The sequence below is a fragment of the Bombina bombina genome, chromosome 3 (genome assembly GCF_027579735.1).
Source record: "Bombina bombina isolate aBomBom1 chromosome 3, aBomBom1.pri, whole genome shotgun sequence".
Lineage (NCBI taxonomy): Eukaryota > Metazoa > Chordata > Amphibia > Anura > Bombinatoridae > Bombina > Bombina bombina.
In genome coordinates this window covers 626,558,930-626,576,903 of record NC_069501.1, presented here as the reverse complement: position 1 = coordinate 626,576,903, position 17,974 = coordinate 626,558,930, and the positions used below count along the sequence as shown (strand labels likewise).

The following is a 17,974-nucleotide window of genomic DNA, read 5'->3' as shown; positions in this document are numbered from 1 at the left end:
TCGACCTTTAAAGGACTGGGATAGACCTTTAATAGGGGTAGCTAACTATATTTTAGGGTCATTTTCTATTTGTTTTAATCATTGTTTCATTGGCAGGTGCACATTTGCTGCTCATGTCTTGCAGCCTCACAGCAAGAGGTGGTGAATATTGTATCAGCAATAACTTTATTTGTGTCACACACACGTCACTGCTGATTTTCAGAATAGACATAATGTGTAAATGCTTCTGAAACAAAGATAGCTTTTTACTAGATGCATTTTTGCATCTTTGTTGTTCTGCTGCTTTATTCAAATCTGAATTGCAGCTGTGCACATTTAAATTATGACTCATGTCAGCTACCCTGTAAAATGACATATGTACACCTTTTACTGTCAATTGTTTCCAATAGCACCATACTCAGTACACTATAGCTTGGATAATAACATTTATATAGTTTCAAGCTTTGGGTACACAGTCATAAAAAACTGCCTATCTACATTATTTGCATGTTGGCTGTGTGACCTTGCAGATGTTATCTTTAGTTTGATGTTCATATTTTTACACAAGGTGTACACATCATTTGGTCTATAATAAATACATAGTATTTACCTTGGGTGTTTTCTCCTTCACGTCTCTGGCTGCCTGAGGTATATCAAACACTTGTTGGATACTTCGTTCTGAGGTTGCAGAAGTTTGGTCCAGAAATGGTCTATGAACATCTGTTTCTTCCTGTCCGACATTTGCCTCTGAGGAACTTTCCCACTCGTGAAGTTGACTGTCTTCATCTCTCTCTTTTTCTATCTCCCAATGAACACTATGTGGACTAATTATTCCTGTATCTTCTATGATATTTTTAAATGTTGTGCTTGATGACAGATTTGATTTTTTCACAGAAGTATTGTCAGGTTTGTGCACAACTCTAGCAGTGGATACATTCTCCTGTGGCACAGAGTGCTCATTGATGAGTGAAATCTCTTCATGTCTGGACAGAGAATGTCCGAAAGTTTGTTCTTTCTTACTATCAAACTGACTTGTTGGAAACTGTTGTGAAGTTGTGTCTAACTTGCTTAACTCTTGTGAGATAGTATCAATTTGCTTGGATGTTTTGTTTGAGTCTCTTTTCTCTACTACATCTAATTCATTAGCTGTTTTTATACAGGGAAATGCAAAATCAGTTTTGGGAACCTGTTTTTGAATCACATCTAGTAATGACCTTCCTTTCTCATGCTTGATAGAAGATTTAGAGGTAAGTGAGTATAATGAAGCGTCAGTTTTATCAGGAGCATTTTCCTTGTAGATTTGTAACTTATGCTCACAAACAGGGTCATTTAACTGTCTGTTATCAGTATGATTATTACCCTGTGAAACAGCCCTGTCACCTAGTGTAAATGCTTCATGATAATCTGTGTTGATAATGACTGTGCTGTGCTCTGCAGTTAAACATAGATCACCTTGTTGACTTTTTGTTTCAGGCAATTTCCAGTTCTCACTTTTCTCTACGGCTATATCATATCCACCAAACTCTTCTATTAGTGTCCCATTTTGAGCATTTGTGTTTGGATCAAAATATAATGTTGAGTGTTTCAGTTTGCTCTCAGATTTACCTATCTCTCTGTGTGTTTCTGATCTTGTTACTTTCTCAATGTTCATGTCTGCATTTATTTTATCTTCATGTAAAATGACAGCATCACTTTTTGCAGGGACAAAAGATGTGTCATCAGTTGAAATGCTTTTTACAGCAGCCATTTGTGGAAGTATGTCTGAGGGAAGACTTAAGTCCATCTTTGGTATATCATGGTCATGTGCCCTCATGCTCTCAACGTTAGCTTCAAATCTAACTTTCCATGCGGAATGTTCTTTTTCCTTTGGGTCAAGGTTCATAAAGGACAGGACTTTATTACCATCTCCCCCTGTAACAGACACATTATCCTCACTAATTATCACGCTTCTTTCACTTTCTAAACTATCTGGCAAATTGATAGGAGGAAATGTAATGCACGCACCAGTCTCTGAAAAAGGTCTATTATTCTGTGTTAACAAAGTTACATCTGGAAGTGAAAAAGTTGAGTCTTTAACTTCCCTGGGCTCTGGAGGGGACACAGTCTCCAAGGCAGAATTAAGCTCCAGATATCTCTGTCCATTATTTACATCAATTTTACACTTCTTAAGAACATCTGTGTACGGAATTACCATTCTGTCTGCCCCTGCGTTGGTGTGAGATGGAGTTCTTGTACCGAGGAAAATGGGCAAAACGTTTTTTTCTTTGGTTTCTAATACATTCTGATCTTTAGAGTATTTGGGTGGCCCAGATTCATTCAGGCACTCAAACTCTGCAAGATCTTCAAAGAGATCATGATCAATAAGACTATGTTTCAGAGAATCAATCACAGAAAGTCTTAAACCTGATAAATGGTGAATGATTCCACCCTCTGCTATTTGCTTGCATAAAAGTTGGAAAGCTTCATCTCTACTAATAATTCCTTGATTGATTGATTTTATGACAGGTAAGGTCTTCTTGGTCTGTGGATCAATTATCCCACTTGTTTCAATCTGCAGGCCAACCAATTTTTGTCTTGTTGTTTTATCAGTAATCTTTCCTTTAGAGGCCTTTTCCAGCTTAATTAGTTCTTCCTGCTGAGATGGGTGCACCAAACCCAGACTTGAAGCCAAAGTGACCGAAATTCTTTTACCTCTCTTCACATCAAAAACACCCCCTGTGATCACTTGGGTTTCTAAAACTCTCCTGGCTAATTTCTCATCTACAAGACCAACATTTACTGCATCCTGCACAGAATAAAGTATGTTGTTTTGCACATCCAAAATACCACTAATTGCTTTGTCTGAGGTAAGAACTTTCTGCAGAAGTGATTCATCCATTAGCCCTTCATCAATTACCTCCTGAACAGTTAATGTCTCAAAATTCTCAGTGTCAAAAAAACCTGCAAAAAGACCAAGTTTCTCCATGAGTCTCAGAGCAGTGTGGCTGGATATTATACCTGCAGTCACAGCATCATTCAAAAGTAACTTCTGATTGGTGTTTATATCTAGAATGCCTCCGTTTCTTAGCTGTTCACATAAGGAAGTCAACGTTTCCTCTTCTTCCATATCAAAGGAAAACTCACTTGTGACGATAGATGAAAGAACACCGTTGGCATCTTTTTCTATATCTGGCACACTGATTGCTTCTTCCTGCATATGGATATCATTCTTTTCTAAATCTTTAGATTTTAAATCCACTGATGACTTTAACATCACTGACACTTTTTCGAATGCCTCATTACTTGATTTTTTATAATTTGACATATGCATAGTTCCTAAATCAGGTATATTAACATTGTTTCTGTTAAGATCAGATGATATCTTAAGTGAAGGTTTGCCTTTATCTATTACACCTTCCCTTGAAGAATCAGAAAGGTTATTTAACTTGTTTATTTCAGTCTCATTTTCTATAATCTCTTCCACTAATAAACTCAGAGATTGGTTATCTCGTAACTCTATATTGGCATTAGAATGTTGTAAAATGTTTTTTTCTGCATCATCCTCTGCCGTCATGGAAATTATTGGCTCATCAAATAAAATTTGTCCTTTCTTGCGGGAGCTTTTGATAACTGATATTTTTTGATCCATCAATATTTTTTCCAAAGGTACATTATATTCAGTTGTTTGCAGATTCTGCCTTTCAGGATCCATTTGACAAGAAACTGTTAGAGTATTAGTCAAGGAAATATTGTCCCCATCGGGTGGCACACACAGAGGTGCATGCAACTCACTGCTTTGTTTTTCTCTAAATGACATCATAGTTCCCTGATTTCTAACCTTATCTAGATCATCATATTTGCTGGAAGTGTTTTTGTGAAACTTTGAAAATAATTCTGTTACACTGCTTTCTTTATCGTCAATAAGCAACAGTCTGTGTCCATCATTAATATTTATGTAGCTGTGGTGCATTAAATTTGAGAGCAGGTTTTTGTTTCCCTCAGCCTGTAGGTTGCTGTCAACAGGAAGCAAACTGCTATATGCAGACAAGGATGCTGACTGACCTCCAGACTCTGAGACAGAGTCTACTATATCAGGAATCACTGCAGACTGTAACATTCTGGCATCATTTTCTTCCATAATACCACACTGCACGGCTCTCTCCCACAACAAGACTTCCCTGCTGGCAGAAATGTAGAAGCCATGAGCCGTTTGCCGAAATCCAAGAATCTTATCAGCTAGTTCATTTGAGATTATACTTTTCTCAAGGGCAACTGCAATGGGTAAGATTTCACCTGACTCCGGTTTTAGCAGACCTTGAAATGCTCCTAAGACCTCAAGAACTTGTAGAACATGTTTGGGAGCCACTAGATTGTGCTCTATTGCTTCATTCACAGAAACTCTGAGTCCAGTTAAAACATCTATAATACCCCCATTTTGGAGTTGTCTTTTGAGAAGTGCACATGCTGTATCATGGTCTATTAAACTATGTTTCATTGCTTCTTTAATGGAAAGCCTGTGCCCTGTCTTGGGATCAGCAATTCCACCAGCAAACAGCTGGGCTTCTAGCAGCCTGACAGCTACTTGTCTATCAACAAGGCCTTCTTGGATTGCTCTGGTTAGACTGATCTTCTTTCCTGGTCTCAGACACACCATACCACCAGGAAATGGTTTGACCGGGAGTAGTCTCAACCCTGTAGACTCATGAATGATACAGCTACCCATCAAATCTGTTAGGCTCACTCTCTTTGCTGTGTTTGGATCAATCAGATTTTTACAAGTGGACAACAGTTTCTGCTGAACCTCTTCACTAATGGGCAAGTCCTTAAGGATATTATCTTGTTCTGGAAGCTCTCTGTTCAAAAATTCTATTTCTAAGTAGATAGCTAAAATTTTCAGCCCCACATTTTCTTTGATTTTCTCCTCTTTCACTGCATGAACAATGGATAATACTTTATGTTTCAAAGTTTTAACATTCCCTATTAATTTAAGAGCATCCCTCAAATCTAAAAGATGCTGAAACAGTCTCTTATCAACCATGTTCCTCTTCAAAGCTTCTTCCATCGTTAACATTTCATTTGTCTCTGGAGCAATCAAACCAGACAGAACAAGCTGGGCTTCAAGAAGTATTAGGCCAGTGTCTTGGTCTATCAAGCCTTTCTGCATGGCACAAAAGATGGGAAATATCTCCATGGAGCCTAGATCTATAACACCAGCTACGGCACAATTCTCCTAAAGACATGAAAAAAACAAAAACAAAAATAAGGAAAACTGCAACAGGAAGACTGATCACATGCTTATAATATCATCTATATCCTGCATGTGAATTACCATAAAAAAAACAAACGTACAGCTATAAAGCAGAAAACAGAAGACCATTGTCTGTTTACTGAAAGCACAGCACATCACATAAATGTGTGTACACAGGGCAAAGCTAGCAATGCATACATTCAATGGCAAAGCAGCTTTATAACATTAATTCCATACAGAAAGGTCACAAGACTAGCACAAAAAACACAAACACAACTAAAACAGAGAGAAAGCATAAACTAGAGTTTAGTAAAGTATGGATCTAAACATTTTGCATTTTTACTGTACAAAGCAAAAGGCCCATCACCAGCAAATGGTCTCTTACAGCCTGTGATTTAAAAGTCTTAAAAGGATACTAAACCCACATTTGTTCTGTCATGATTTAGATTTAGATAGAGCATGCAATTTTAGGCAACTTTCTATTTTTCTCCTATTATCAATTTTATTTTGATCTATTGGTATCTTTATTTGAAAAGCAAGAATGTAAGCTTAGGAGCTGGTCCATTTTTGGTTCAGCACCTGGGTAGCTCTTGCTGATTGGTGGCTAAATGTAGCCACCAATCAAGCAAGCGCTACCCAGGGTTCTGAACCAAAAATAGGCCAGCTCCAAAGCTTACATTACTGATTTTCAAATAAAGATATCAAGAGAATAAAGAAAAATTGATAATAGGAGAAAAATAGAAAGTTGCCTAAAATTGCTCTATCTGAAACATAAAAGAAAGAATTTGGGTTTAGTATCCCTTTAATACTGCCACCATTGCAAATGCTATTAAAGGAACGGTACACATTTCCATTCAAAACTACATTTTTTTGTGGGGTTTTTTCAGAATGTTTTTGTGCTAAATTAATTTCCTGCTTGTTTTAGTCCAAATGTTGACGTTTTTACTAAACTTATTTGCAAGAAAAAAAGATTTATAAAATGTATAATTGCATTTGTTTGTGTACCCTGTCCTTTAAACAAGCTTTCATTGTAATTGAACTACACCCATCCTATACCAAATAATCTCCTATATTCACCTTACTGGATCCTTTGTAACTCCAATCCAGGTCTCGGCAAATGTGCAGCTCAACAAGAATTATCACACAGAACAAAATATTAAAACACTGAAAATTCTATTTAGCTATCTAAAAACTAATAGAAGAAACACAAAGGAATTTACTTACCAGAAATAAGGCGAGTGCCATGGAAACGCAAGAAACAGAGAACCTTACGCGGAGATGTACGACACACAGGAAAAGCTTTGGTGTTAGCGTTCAGCATGCCAGCATTGTGAGCAATAAGGAACCCCCACACTCGTGGAGATCTTCCATTCCTTTTTTACATGTGGTTTATGTTTACACTTGGATGGTTAGTTAAACTCATAAGCAGGGATGCCTGTTAATCTTTTTATGACACAAACAGGACACATCGTGCTCAGTACAAATAATATCCGTTCATCTTAATGGTTAATTGTGTCTGTATTTTACACAAGGTTTGTTAAAAGCAAAATAGAAAACTGTTACAAGGGTTTTCAAACAGACAGACATATGAAATTCACAAACATGAAGACAATCGCATGCAACATTAAGTTTTAATGATAACAAAACAATACAGACACAAGTGGTTAAAATGCGTGACAAACATGGTGTTATCTATGTACAAAAGACGCTAAATTAAAGTGATTTTTTTTCAAACAGAAATTTTAAACTTGCAAGGAGTGGAAAGTACAAGTCCAAGTTTCAACACAGCTGTCAAACATTTTAGATCAAGAGATAGTAATTGTTATGTATTACTCCCAAAACAACACAACTGTATCTAATTTACTTATTTTTAAAAACAAATAAAAAAAATCCTATCTATATCGGAAAAACCCTGCTATGAAAAAATCTAAGCTATATTTTCAGGTCATATTTAATATCGCATGTAATGGTTGAAATAACTCAATCAGATAATGAGTATTTTATAGTTGTATGGAAAGAAAACTACAAAACATAGGAACTGATATATATGTAGATTAAAAGGGACATTAATGGGGCTTTTTCCCATTGGCTTCAACTTAAGGAGGGTATTATAATATATAAAAGTTTTTCCTTTTATGAGAAATAGATATTCCTATTCTGTACTGGACACTAAGCAATGTGTCCCTAGGGATAGGTTGCACATAAACATGCTTTTCCTGTTAGTTTCATTTGGCTTTATACAACTTTTTACGCAAAAAAGGAGCTGCTCTTTCCGATGCATGACCAACATTTTAGCTAAACGTTGATAAGCATTGTTTTACGTTCTAAACTATTTGTAGATATCTAACATTAGACATAAGCATTGTTTTACATTGTAAACTATTTGTAGATATCTAACATTAGACATAAGCATTGTTTTACATTGTAAACTATTTGTAGATATCTAACATTAGACATAAGCATCGTTTTACATTGTAAACTATTTGTAGATATTTAACATTCGACATAAGCATTGTTTTACGTTCTAAACTATTTGTAGATATTTAACATTAGACATAAGCATTGTTTTACATTGTAAACTATTTGTAGATATTTAACATTAGACATAAGCATTGTTTTACGTTCTAAACTATTTGTAGATATTTAACATTAGACATAAGCATTGTTTTACATTCTAAACTATTTGTAGATATTTAACATTAGACATAAGCATTGTTTTACATTGTAAACTATTTGTAGATATCTAACATTAGACATAAGCATTGTTTTACATTGTAAACTATTTGTAGATATCTAACATTAGACATAAACATTGTTTTACATTGTAAACTATTTGTAGATATCTAACATTAGACATAAGCATTGTTTTACATTGTAAACTATTTGTAGATATCTAACATTAGACCAGCATTTTGGGGAAAGCACAAATAATCGTATAATAGTGCACTGTACACTTTCACTCCAGCAAGCAAAAAACATGCAGATCATTTGGAATTAAACAAAACGTAGGAACAGATTTTGATGGTGATTCAACAGCTAAATGCTTGTGTGTAGTATTCACAAAGAAGTTATTTACCTTCTGCTCGGCCTCTTGTGCAAGCTGACCCTGAAGCTGTTGAATTTGGTTTTCAGACTTCTCACACAGGTGGCTGTATGTGGCCTTCAGCTCGTCAACCTGGGAAGTTAGTTCCTCTCTCTCTTGAGGGGACAACCTGTAGGTATATATGGTAAGATTAAACAGCACAAATTATGTGCCAAAGGACCCTAATGTAGCCCACTCCAAAGCCTTTTACATGGCCCTTCAACTCTTTCACCCCACACTATTTGTCTTAATTACGGTTAATAGAAACTCTTATTTATTGCTGGCCATCTGAGTGAAAAAAATATTTCAATGTGGTCCCTCACTGAGAAGGTTTAGGCACCTCTGCACTGAACTCTTAATTACCTGTCACTGTTCTTTGCCAGAAAAACCTGCATGGATCTGACAGCATCTGATACACGCTCCTTCTTTGACTGCAATTCTTCACTAAGCATCTGGCAGACAGGAAAACATATTTACTTAAAACGTACTGAATCCTGATGTCTATTACTAAATTCTGCTATAACCACAAACTACATATATTGCAACATGATTCACTAATACAAGAGTGCATAGGCCTAACTAATTATTGCTCCCAAGAACGAAACAAAACACATATAATAACATTTGTAAACAGACTAGTTATACAATTAACTATATTGAACAATGCTCAGTCAGACAAAACAGCTAAGACTAATGTAAACACAGAACAATGTTATCTTTGTTGCAAACCTGGCGCTCCAAGATGGATTTCTTCAAATCAGTACGGTCAGTACTTAAAGGAGACGCAGTATTCACTAATCCGGACACCCAACCTGAGAGTTGTTTCATATCTTCAATGTGTTTATCTTTCTCTTCCTCTATAACTTTCTAAACAGAAAAAGAAGGTACAAAACATGAGAAAGTAAATAACATGATCATCATGGAAAATTAAAAATGGGGGGGAAAAAAGTCTAGGGATAGAAACAAGCAGTAAATTAAGAATATAAAGGGAAGAACATACAGAAATAAAGGGTGAATGTTCATAATAAATTATAAATAATATAAAACACATGGTTTTACACTGATCAATTATTAATTTATATATAATGTATTATTATCAATACAGAAGGAGGGTCTACACTTTATTACCTCTTCCTCCTCAAGTCTCCTCAAAGCATCACTTATATACTTCACGTGTTGCGTTGTAAGAGTCACTAGTGCAGTGTAACGTGTGCGCAGGTCCATAAACTACATGAAAAAAGAGAATTTGTTAGATCATAAACAACTGATCAGTATAAAAACCTAATTAAGCTGTGGTTACCTCCTGTGTAACAACATCAGAGGAAGAAAATATGCGCCTGCGCTTTAATGGGGATTTCTGCTGTGACTCCACAAATGCCCTGTATGTCATCAGCTGCAGCTCATAATCCTGTACACAAAAAAAACAACATATCTTGAATATCTCACAAACCTGATCTGACATAAAAACGTGGCAGGTTTAGCTGAAGGTTACACAACCCAGCACTAAAATTAAAACACAAACTATATATTGTTAAGGTGTACTGCTGTCTTCTTGGGTACTGGAAGTCACACATAGTGATAGCAATCTTTCCAATCTCTACTTACCTTTACTGACACAGAGTACTGCTGAGAGAGGGCCTGACACTCATCCAGGCGAGTCTGATTTCTCTCAATTTCAGCCACCAATGCCTTGAAAAGAAAACAAATGCATGATATAAATCTCATATAAAAAACTGATTAAAACAACATGTCGAGTAAACCAAATATTTTTTATTTTGCTCACAGAGAAAGAAGGAAAAGTCCTCAACATTAAAACTGCTGTCTGCATGAGCATCGCAGTTGATCACCTACCGTTTGTTGATTAAGCTGTTCTGATAGGACTCTTCTGTCCTCAGACTGTCCAGGCTTCATCATTTCTTGCTGTGATTTTGTGGTCTCTATCCAATGAATCAGATGATCATGACGCTCTCTGTAATTTCTCAGCACTGCTCTGATTCCTGTCAGTTCTGTTTGGCTAAAGAAATAAAGAGGATAAATACTTTATCAGTGGAACAAAACCTGTCATGAGAAAAGAAAAAAAAGAATGAGACAGAATTGATACCCACCGCGTTTCCAGCTGAGTATGTACACTGCTCCAGCGCTCTTGTAGCTTAGCTGTCCTGTCCTGATAATGCTCCACATCCATACTGCGTTCCTGGCTTATCTGATACAAACGCTCTTGCACTTCCCTGGCCTTTGCCACCTCTTCACCCAAGGAAGAGATGATGCAGTCCTTTTCTTCTGCTTCCCTGAGCCATTGCTACACAATGAAACACAGATTATTACAGTCAACAGCTTCAACACTTATCTTGTACACGTCATGTATGTACCACAAAGATTGCCCACCTGCAACACATCTTGTTGATTGTGAATAGCTGCTGGGTCTGCAGGAACAGTATCTTCTTGGCTTAGCCGAGCTTCATACCCTTTCACAAGAGCTTCTGCTCCTTGCAGACTTCGAACTATCACATCTACCGTCATCAACCTATCGTATACATATAGCCATTGAATTAATAAGGAGCACAATATTATTACATAGTTGGAAGCATATTGTTATCTAGTTTTTACAGAAATAAATTACAAATGGAGGAAACTATTCTCTGGAAAAAAAGACAGTCCTTTAAAGCATGGTTCTTCAAAAACACATCCTTCCAAAGCACAAATAATCTGAGTAAAGAGAACTGCAAAGAAAACAACTTTCTTTACCATTATGACAAAAGATTGTAAAGTAGTGCCTGTTAAAGAACCAGTAAATACAGTAGATTTGCATAATCAACAAATGAATGGTAAAAATGCATGATAGCACTTAGTCTTAATTTAAAATGAGTAGTAGATTATTTTCTGACAAACCTATACACATAGAGAGAATCGCACTCTCAGCAACGAACAACCAGCTCAATAACTTGTTAGCTTGTGCTTTGGTGATTTACCACCTGGGCGCAGCTTCTTTTTAGCCCAGTAATGCCTTACACAGAATAGAACTTCCCTGTAGTATATCAGTCTGATCCCGCCTATTAAGGTCAGTCCAGCGCTGAAATACCAAGTAAATACTCTCTGAACAAGGAAGATGGCAAACCCAGACAATCGTTTCGGCCTTCATTGGGCCTTGTCAGAGATGTGTAGCCCCATTCCTATAAACACACTGTATAAGGAGTTAACGTCTGGTTGCCCCTGTTTTCCCTTAAGAGAGACATAATACACACAGAAGCAAACTCTCAGACCGAAACAATTGTCTGGGCTTGTCATGTTCCTTGTTCAAAGGAGGATTGCCTGGTATTTCGGGGCTGGACTGACCTTACTCGGCAGGATCAGACTGATATACTTCAGTAAAGTTCTCCTTCGTGAAAAGAGGCTGCTCCTAGGTGAGTTGTTGTTTGCTCTTAGTAGAACACTTCTCTTTCTGTATAAATATTAAAGCTATGTCTATTTTCACTCTTCCTGTATCATGTGACAGCCATCAGCCCATCACAAATGCTTATACGTATAGTCTATGAATTTTTGCACGTGCTCAATAGGAGCTGGTGACTCAAAAAGTGTAAATATAAAAAGACTGTGCACATTTTATTAATGAAGTAAATTGGAAAGCTGTTTAAAATTGAATACTCTCTGAATCATGAAAGTTTAATTTTGACTTGAATGTCTTTTTAAATAGTTTAATTATAGTTTTAAACAGTTTGCAGCTAAACATATGATTTGGATGGTGACTTTAAGTGGAATGCAACCTTAGTTAACAGCTTTACAGGTTGGTACTCACTTCTTCAAGAACACAGTGGACAATCCATACACGTGGTCCATCCTTTCCACAAGTAGGTCTAGCTGGGAACGCAGATTTGGAGTACTGGAGCCAGACGGAGACTGATGCAGGAAATGATCACAGCGCTCAGAAACCAGCGTTAACTCAGATTTTAACCTCTTTAGTTCCTCCTGCATACTCTGAGAACCAACAATAAAGAGAAAGAGGTAAGTGTTATGCAAGTCAAGTCTTTAGCTGGAATTTTGTGACCTACAATACACTAACCTCTTGCTCGGATTTACGAATAGTGTTCTCATGCACAGCATCAGCGTCACTGCCTGCAGGACTCTGGATCTTTCTTACTAGCCTTTGCTCACAGTCTTCTAAATGGAGACGGATATTCTGGAGCTCCGATATGTACATCTTTGCAACAGATTCATCTTTATCTTCTGCAGAGTGACACAAAGGGAACATATAATCTCATTATACGTTTACTTACAAATCTACATAAGTTTTGTCTTGGAAAATATCAAAGATTTATAGAGAGTGGAGGTTACAACTATTTACCTGTTTCTATTAAGTCCACCATCTTTCTGCACTTCTCCTTACAGGACTCCACTTCCTGCTCTAAACTTAAACGGTCTGAAGATGAGAACATTTGAGAATCTTTGCTGTCTTCCAAGAAATCATCCAAGTGGGACTGGAGGCTGGAAAGTGTCTGCAAGCGCTCGGCAAGGGGCAGAACCCTAAGCTGGGGAGAACAGAGGGTTATTCAGTGATCCAATACTGTCAACAAAGAGTAAAGTCAGACTTTACCGCACTAAACTCTCACCTTATCCACATTCCAGCCTTGTACCACATCCAAATCCTTGCGCAGATAGTGCCAGGAAATAAGGCTCTTTGTATTTACATGCAATTGGTGCCATACAGACATTACTTTTTGGTAAAGTTGTTCCACTCTAGAGTATGAAAGTAAAAATATAAAACAAAAGCACACATTAATAAACATATTTTTGTTTGTTTTGCAGTTCATTAACAGAATCCTGTATATTCTGATGTAGAAACTGTATTTACCTGTTTGACATATCTATTGCTTCCTTGTTAAGTGGTGGGATGAGGAAGCAGACTGATGGCACCATAGCTTCATTACCCGTGGTGCTAATCACCTTCCATTTTGTCCTATGTGAATTATCTTCCAATACACATTCTTCATTTCTGTTTATTGTAATCTGTGAAACCAAAATATAGCAGGTGTCATTATATAACTCATGTCTTCCATCCATTGGTGGAACTTACACAACTTTAAGTCTCTTACTTCTATTTGCCGATAGTCACAAACGGCTCTGATTGGAAGTGTGCTACTTAGACCATGCTCTGGATTTCTCGGCTTCAGTTGGACAATGTTCTTTGATCTTCCAACAAGACTGGCGACTGAACTCCTTGACTGGATAAGCTGCTCCTTCTCATCCTGCATAAAAAAAGTAATATGTGCAGAGTGTGCCAGGCTTACAGCAAAAGTAGCGTGAGTGCAATCATAGGGGTACAGAAAACTTGTGGTATGGTGAAAGTGGACTGACCTGTGTATAGAATTCCTAAAGCATCTAATTTGCAACAATTGACTAGGATCTATTTTAACCTCATGTTTATGAAAAAAAGGATTCGCTTTTTCTACATCTTCAAACTAAACATCTTTCAAGAGGATATCCATCCATTGGGTATCAACAACAAACATGGCAAACCAAACGTATGCATTGTGGATTATAACCTTACATATACATTTTTTTTTTCCATTTCATAAATCTGTATTTGTGTTTGGCATTAGCTGGTCCTAAACTATAAATAAACAAAGTGTAGAGCGCCAAAAGGTAAATAAAAGGTTTATAAGGATTCACAAAGATAAAAATACCATTGGGTATTTACAAAGATAAAAATAGCATTGGGTATATGTCAAATATCCATACCATCTATGTCTTGATAAAGGCCTATGATATAAGGTCGAAACGCGTTGACAGTATTGGTAAGCCTCATTTCAATTTGTTATATTTGTTCACTAGCAATATTGCACTATGTTATATTATTTCCACAGGTATTAGAAGAGCAATAGAAGATCTATTACATCAAAGGAAAGATCTCTGCTAAATAATCACCAACTTCTTTTTGATTTTTTCTATATTTTCACAATTTTTTATCATTTTATCACTATTTGATCTCTTTTGAATTTTTTCCTGACGGTTTAACACACTTTTTAGGATCACCTATATATTTTTATTTTTTATATTTTTGATATTTTTATTTTTATTTTTTGTTTTCTATTTTTGTTATTTACATCTATTGGAGTCCTCACGAACACACACCGGAGCCACATATCACCTATATATATTTTTTGGATACATATTTTTTTGGATACCACTGACATTGACTTTGTTTCTGCTTAATGGATTACAGGGACTAGGACTTATCTAAATTTTAATCTTTTAGACTCTTTTTTTATATATATGCTTAAGGTGCACCTTATTATTTGCTTGTTTTTAATACCCCATAGCATTGTTTAATTTATTTTTTGTGATTTTTACTGCTTATATCCATAGATGGTATGGATATTTTACATATACCCAATGGTATTTTTATCTTTGTAAATCCTTATAAATATTTTATTTACCTTTTGGCGCTCTACGCTTTGTTTATTTTTATCTATTCCTTATCAGGTGAGCTAGAGCACCTTTGTGCAGAGCGACTTAAGGTACTGCCCCAAGTGCTTGGTCTGTCCTTCCACTATCTGGTCCTAAACTATAACAACTATAAAATGGGTAAGGGATATGGGAAGCATGGAGTGGACAAAGCCATCATCTCTTACCATTGAGTCTTGCAACATATCCTCCAGGCGAGTGACACTAGTGCTACGGTCGCAGGAATACTTTCTCTTGATTGAGTCCTGAAGATTTTTCAAATAAACTTCAGATTCTCGCACATCACTAAAGAACTATGGAAACATAAATCTGAGATCACATATGATATACAGAGTATTTATATTTTATAAATATTACAGGAGGAGAAGTAGGTAACTGAAATACAATTTCACAGTCCACAACAAAAGGGAAAGCACACATTGTACACTACCTGGAAATATGCAGAGTTTTCTTTCAGGTGATGCTCTACACAAAGACACAGCTGCTGAACCCATTGCCACTGGGATAGTACTGCTGCACTGTATGCCTAGAGAGAGGACAATTAGAAAGGAAATTGTGAGATATCTGGCAAAAGAAGCACCAACAAGGATAAAAAGGAAAAGGCTTGTTGTACAAGGCATCATCTTGTTCTGCTTACACACAGACAGTGGACATAACAATATTAGATCACACCATGTCAGCACTGCTCAACACTGACAACAAACCAGTGCTGTGACCATTCTATGACTCTCACAAGCACTGGACGACCAGACATTGTATCACATTGACAATCACCTCCACTGTTTGTTTTGCAGGGTGATTTTCCAATGACAGTAATTCTGCCATTTCCTGCAGGGACTGAATCACATCCTGCTTCTCATCCAGCTCCTGGGTAAGATCCTGTTAGAGAAATAATAGAATGTATCATTTTATATCATAACACAGCACCTATAACCAGCTGGCCTCTTATCTTGCCTCTAAATACTTACAGCAAAGTACTCCTTCTTGGCTGCCATGTTGGAATTACCATCACTCCAGTCATAAGCCAGCTCTTCCTCTTCCTTCTCATTCAGCCAGATAATCTGTGCTGTGGCTCGGGACACAAAGTCATGGAGGCTTTGTAGGTGGCGTAAGCGGGAGCTGGATGTTTCCTGTGCATTATGACAACACTTTATTTTAACCTTGACTGTTAAGTTTCACAGCAACATAGTATTTAAAACATCTTAATGTGTTCTCTGAGTAATATAAAATGCCAATCACTTTCTCACCCTTAGTTTGCAATACTGCATCTCCAGTTTACTTAGGGTTTCCCTGTAGCTGGTGCGGAAATTTGGAGACATTTTAATCTGTCGGAAAAAGAAGGTTTGTAAACATTTAAGAGGAAACACAAAGTGTATATATATATATATATATATATATATATATATATATATATATATATATATATATATATATATATATATATATACTGTATATATGACATAAGGAGCCACTCTCTGGTCTTTTTAGCAAGTGTAGTTTAATAAATCAAGCGTGTTGTTTCGGGGACACACTCCCCTTCCTCAGACAAAAAAAATATATACACACACACGTATGTATTATATAAATACACACAGATGAGCACCTACCTCATAGCTCCGAGCTTCTCTCAGACTAGAGGTCAGTTCCTCTACACTGCTGTGCACCAAACGTTGAGTCTCTAGCTGAGCCTCTACACTAGGGAGATCACTGCCCCATTCTGCTCTTTCCAATTTCATCTAAGAATTGCACATAAATTTAGCAAATATTAGTGACAAAAAAACATCTGTTCAACCTCTATCATTCTTCCACTACCTTATACAGACAACATAAGAATATAGTAAAATATGCAGGGATTTGTCTATATTTCCCACAAAAACATACCTGTATCTCTTCCACCCAAGCCAGCAGCTCATATACAAATCTTAGGCTGCCCTCATCCTCTGAAGATGATAATGCAACCAGTTCAATGCGACTCATTGGTTTTCGAAACCAAGAGGTAGAAGAAGAAGGGGAGGTGTGAAGGCTATACTGGTGAGATGTGCTCACAGGCAAGGAAGATTGCAGACCTGATGTGGTGAAATTTTCCCTTCTGTACAGATTGGTGCATTCTAATCTAAGCGTCAGCAGTTCATCTTGAATTCGTAGTACTCTAAAAAACAGGTAAGATCTCCTTAAAACTATTTATTACTACTTCATAACCTTTGGGTATCAAGGAGAAGAGAACAGTTTGATGGCAACATTTTAATAACACAAATCCTGCAAGATACTATGATCTATCATTATTTATCTTCTAAAAAAAGTAATTTTTTTGAGAAGTGTGTTTTAACTTTCTATATACCTGCAACAACCATCCCCTAAAATAAACTACACTGATCTGTTTCAGAACAAACTCTCTCTATGGTGACAATTAAAGCACACTTTATCTGATACAAGTGCACCAGGTCACACCAAAGGTTCCAAAAGAGAAAAACACTTTACCTGATTGCCAGTTCCTCCACCTGGAAATACTTCTCATCTCGTAGAATCTTTACATCAGCCTGCAGCTGTCTAAGAAGCCCTTCACTCTCTTGCAGGAACTGCACCACTTCACTTTCCTGCTGAACTCTCTGTCCACACTCAATATTAGCTGCATCCTGCAAGATAGACGACAGTAATCCAGGGTCTATTAGTAATGTTCATCCTTAATACAAAGTATAAGAGATAAAATGAGGCTCTAGAGGCTCAAAAATGCATTAAGTATTTATGGCTAAATGATATGCAAACCATACACTGAACGTCTAACCTACAACGACAATTTATCTCAATCTACATAAGGAATACTTTACTCTAAGCAAGGACCTGAAAAACTTACTTTTAATCTAGGCCAATAGTTTAAGAGCCAGAAACATCTTAATTTTGTGCATGTTGTCGGTGTACATCAGGTGTGTTCCATTAAATCTGTTCTATTACTGATAAACACAACACAAATGCTGACATCATCTCATGCAAATGTGACCTCTTGCCTGTGTACACCGCATACAAGATACCAGTCCACCTTATCCACAGAATGCAGCTAATACAGGTCAGTCAAACCTAGTAACTTACAGACTGTAGTGTATTCCTTGCCAATGTAATCTTCTCTTCACAAATCAAGCAACCATTCTGGATGCGGTTTGCAACTTGGAGAAGCAGTTCAAGCCTACAGCAAAAGATAAAATAATAATGATGCAATAGCAAAAATACAAAAG

General features: G+C 36.7%; 1 protein-coding gene across 6 annotated transcripts in view; it reads right to left on the bottom strand.

Moving 5' to 3' along the window:
* The window catches only part of MACF1 (microtubule actin crosslinking factor 1), a 413,635-nt gene that overhangs the window by 347,777 nt on the left and 47,884 nt on the right, over nucleotides 1-17,974 (bottom strand). For 3 of the 6 annotated variants that reach the window (XM_053707285.1, XM_053707286.1, XM_053707290.1), the window contains 25 exons: nucleotides 17,832-17,925; nucleotides 17,226-17,380; nucleotides 16,629-16,896; nucleotides 16,355-16,483; nucleotides 15,995-16,072; nucleotides 15,716-15,877; nucleotides 15,522-15,626; nucleotides 15,178-15,273; nucleotides 14,915-15,040; nucleotides 13,376-13,528; nucleotides 13,135-13,289; nucleotides 12,893-13,019; nucleotides 12,628-12,811; nucleotides 12,346-12,509; nucleotides 12,082-12,260; nucleotides 10,674-10,812; nucleotides 10,394-10,587; nucleotides 10,140-10,302; nucleotides 9,894-9,977; nucleotides 9,589-9,696; nucleotides 9,417-9,515; nucleotides 9,018-9,155; nucleotides 8,652-8,740; nucleotides 8,283-8,418; nucleotides 590-5,188 (listed from right to left, as the gene is read on the bottom strand). In XM_053707285.1, coding sequence (XP_053563260.1) covers nucleotides 590-5,188; nucleotides 8,283-8,418; nucleotides 8,652-8,740; nucleotides 9,018-9,155; nucleotides 9,417-9,515; nucleotides 9,589-9,696; nucleotides 9,894-9,977; nucleotides 10,140-10,302; nucleotides 10,394-10,587; nucleotides 10,674-10,812; nucleotides 12,082-12,260; nucleotides 12,346-12,509; nucleotides 12,628-12,811; nucleotides 12,893-13,019; nucleotides 13,135-13,289; nucleotides 13,376-13,528; nucleotides 14,915-15,040; nucleotides 15,178-15,273; nucleotides 15,522-15,626; nucleotides 15,716-15,877; nucleotides 15,995-16,072; nucleotides 16,355-16,483; nucleotides 16,629-16,896; nucleotides 17,226-17,380; nucleotides 17,832-17,925 — 7,924 coding nt within the window. The remainder of the gene's footprint in view (nucleotides 1-589; nucleotides 5,189-8,282; nucleotides 8,419-8,651; nucleotides 8,741-9,017; nucleotides 9,156-9,416; nucleotides 9,516-9,588; nucleotides 9,697-9,893; nucleotides 9,978-10,139; nucleotides 10,303-10,393; nucleotides 10,588-10,673; nucleotides 10,813-12,081; nucleotides 12,261-12,345; nucleotides 12,510-12,627; nucleotides 12,812-12,892; nucleotides 13,020-13,134; nucleotides 13,290-13,375; nucleotides 13,529-14,914; nucleotides 15,041-15,177; nucleotides 15,274-15,521; nucleotides 15,627-15,715; nucleotides 15,878-15,994; nucleotides 16,073-16,354; nucleotides 16,484-16,628; nucleotides 16,897-17,225; nucleotides 17,381-17,831; nucleotides 17,926-17,974) is intronic. The other 3 variants (XM_053707287.1, XM_053707288.1, XM_053707289.1) reach the window with 1 other exon arrangement.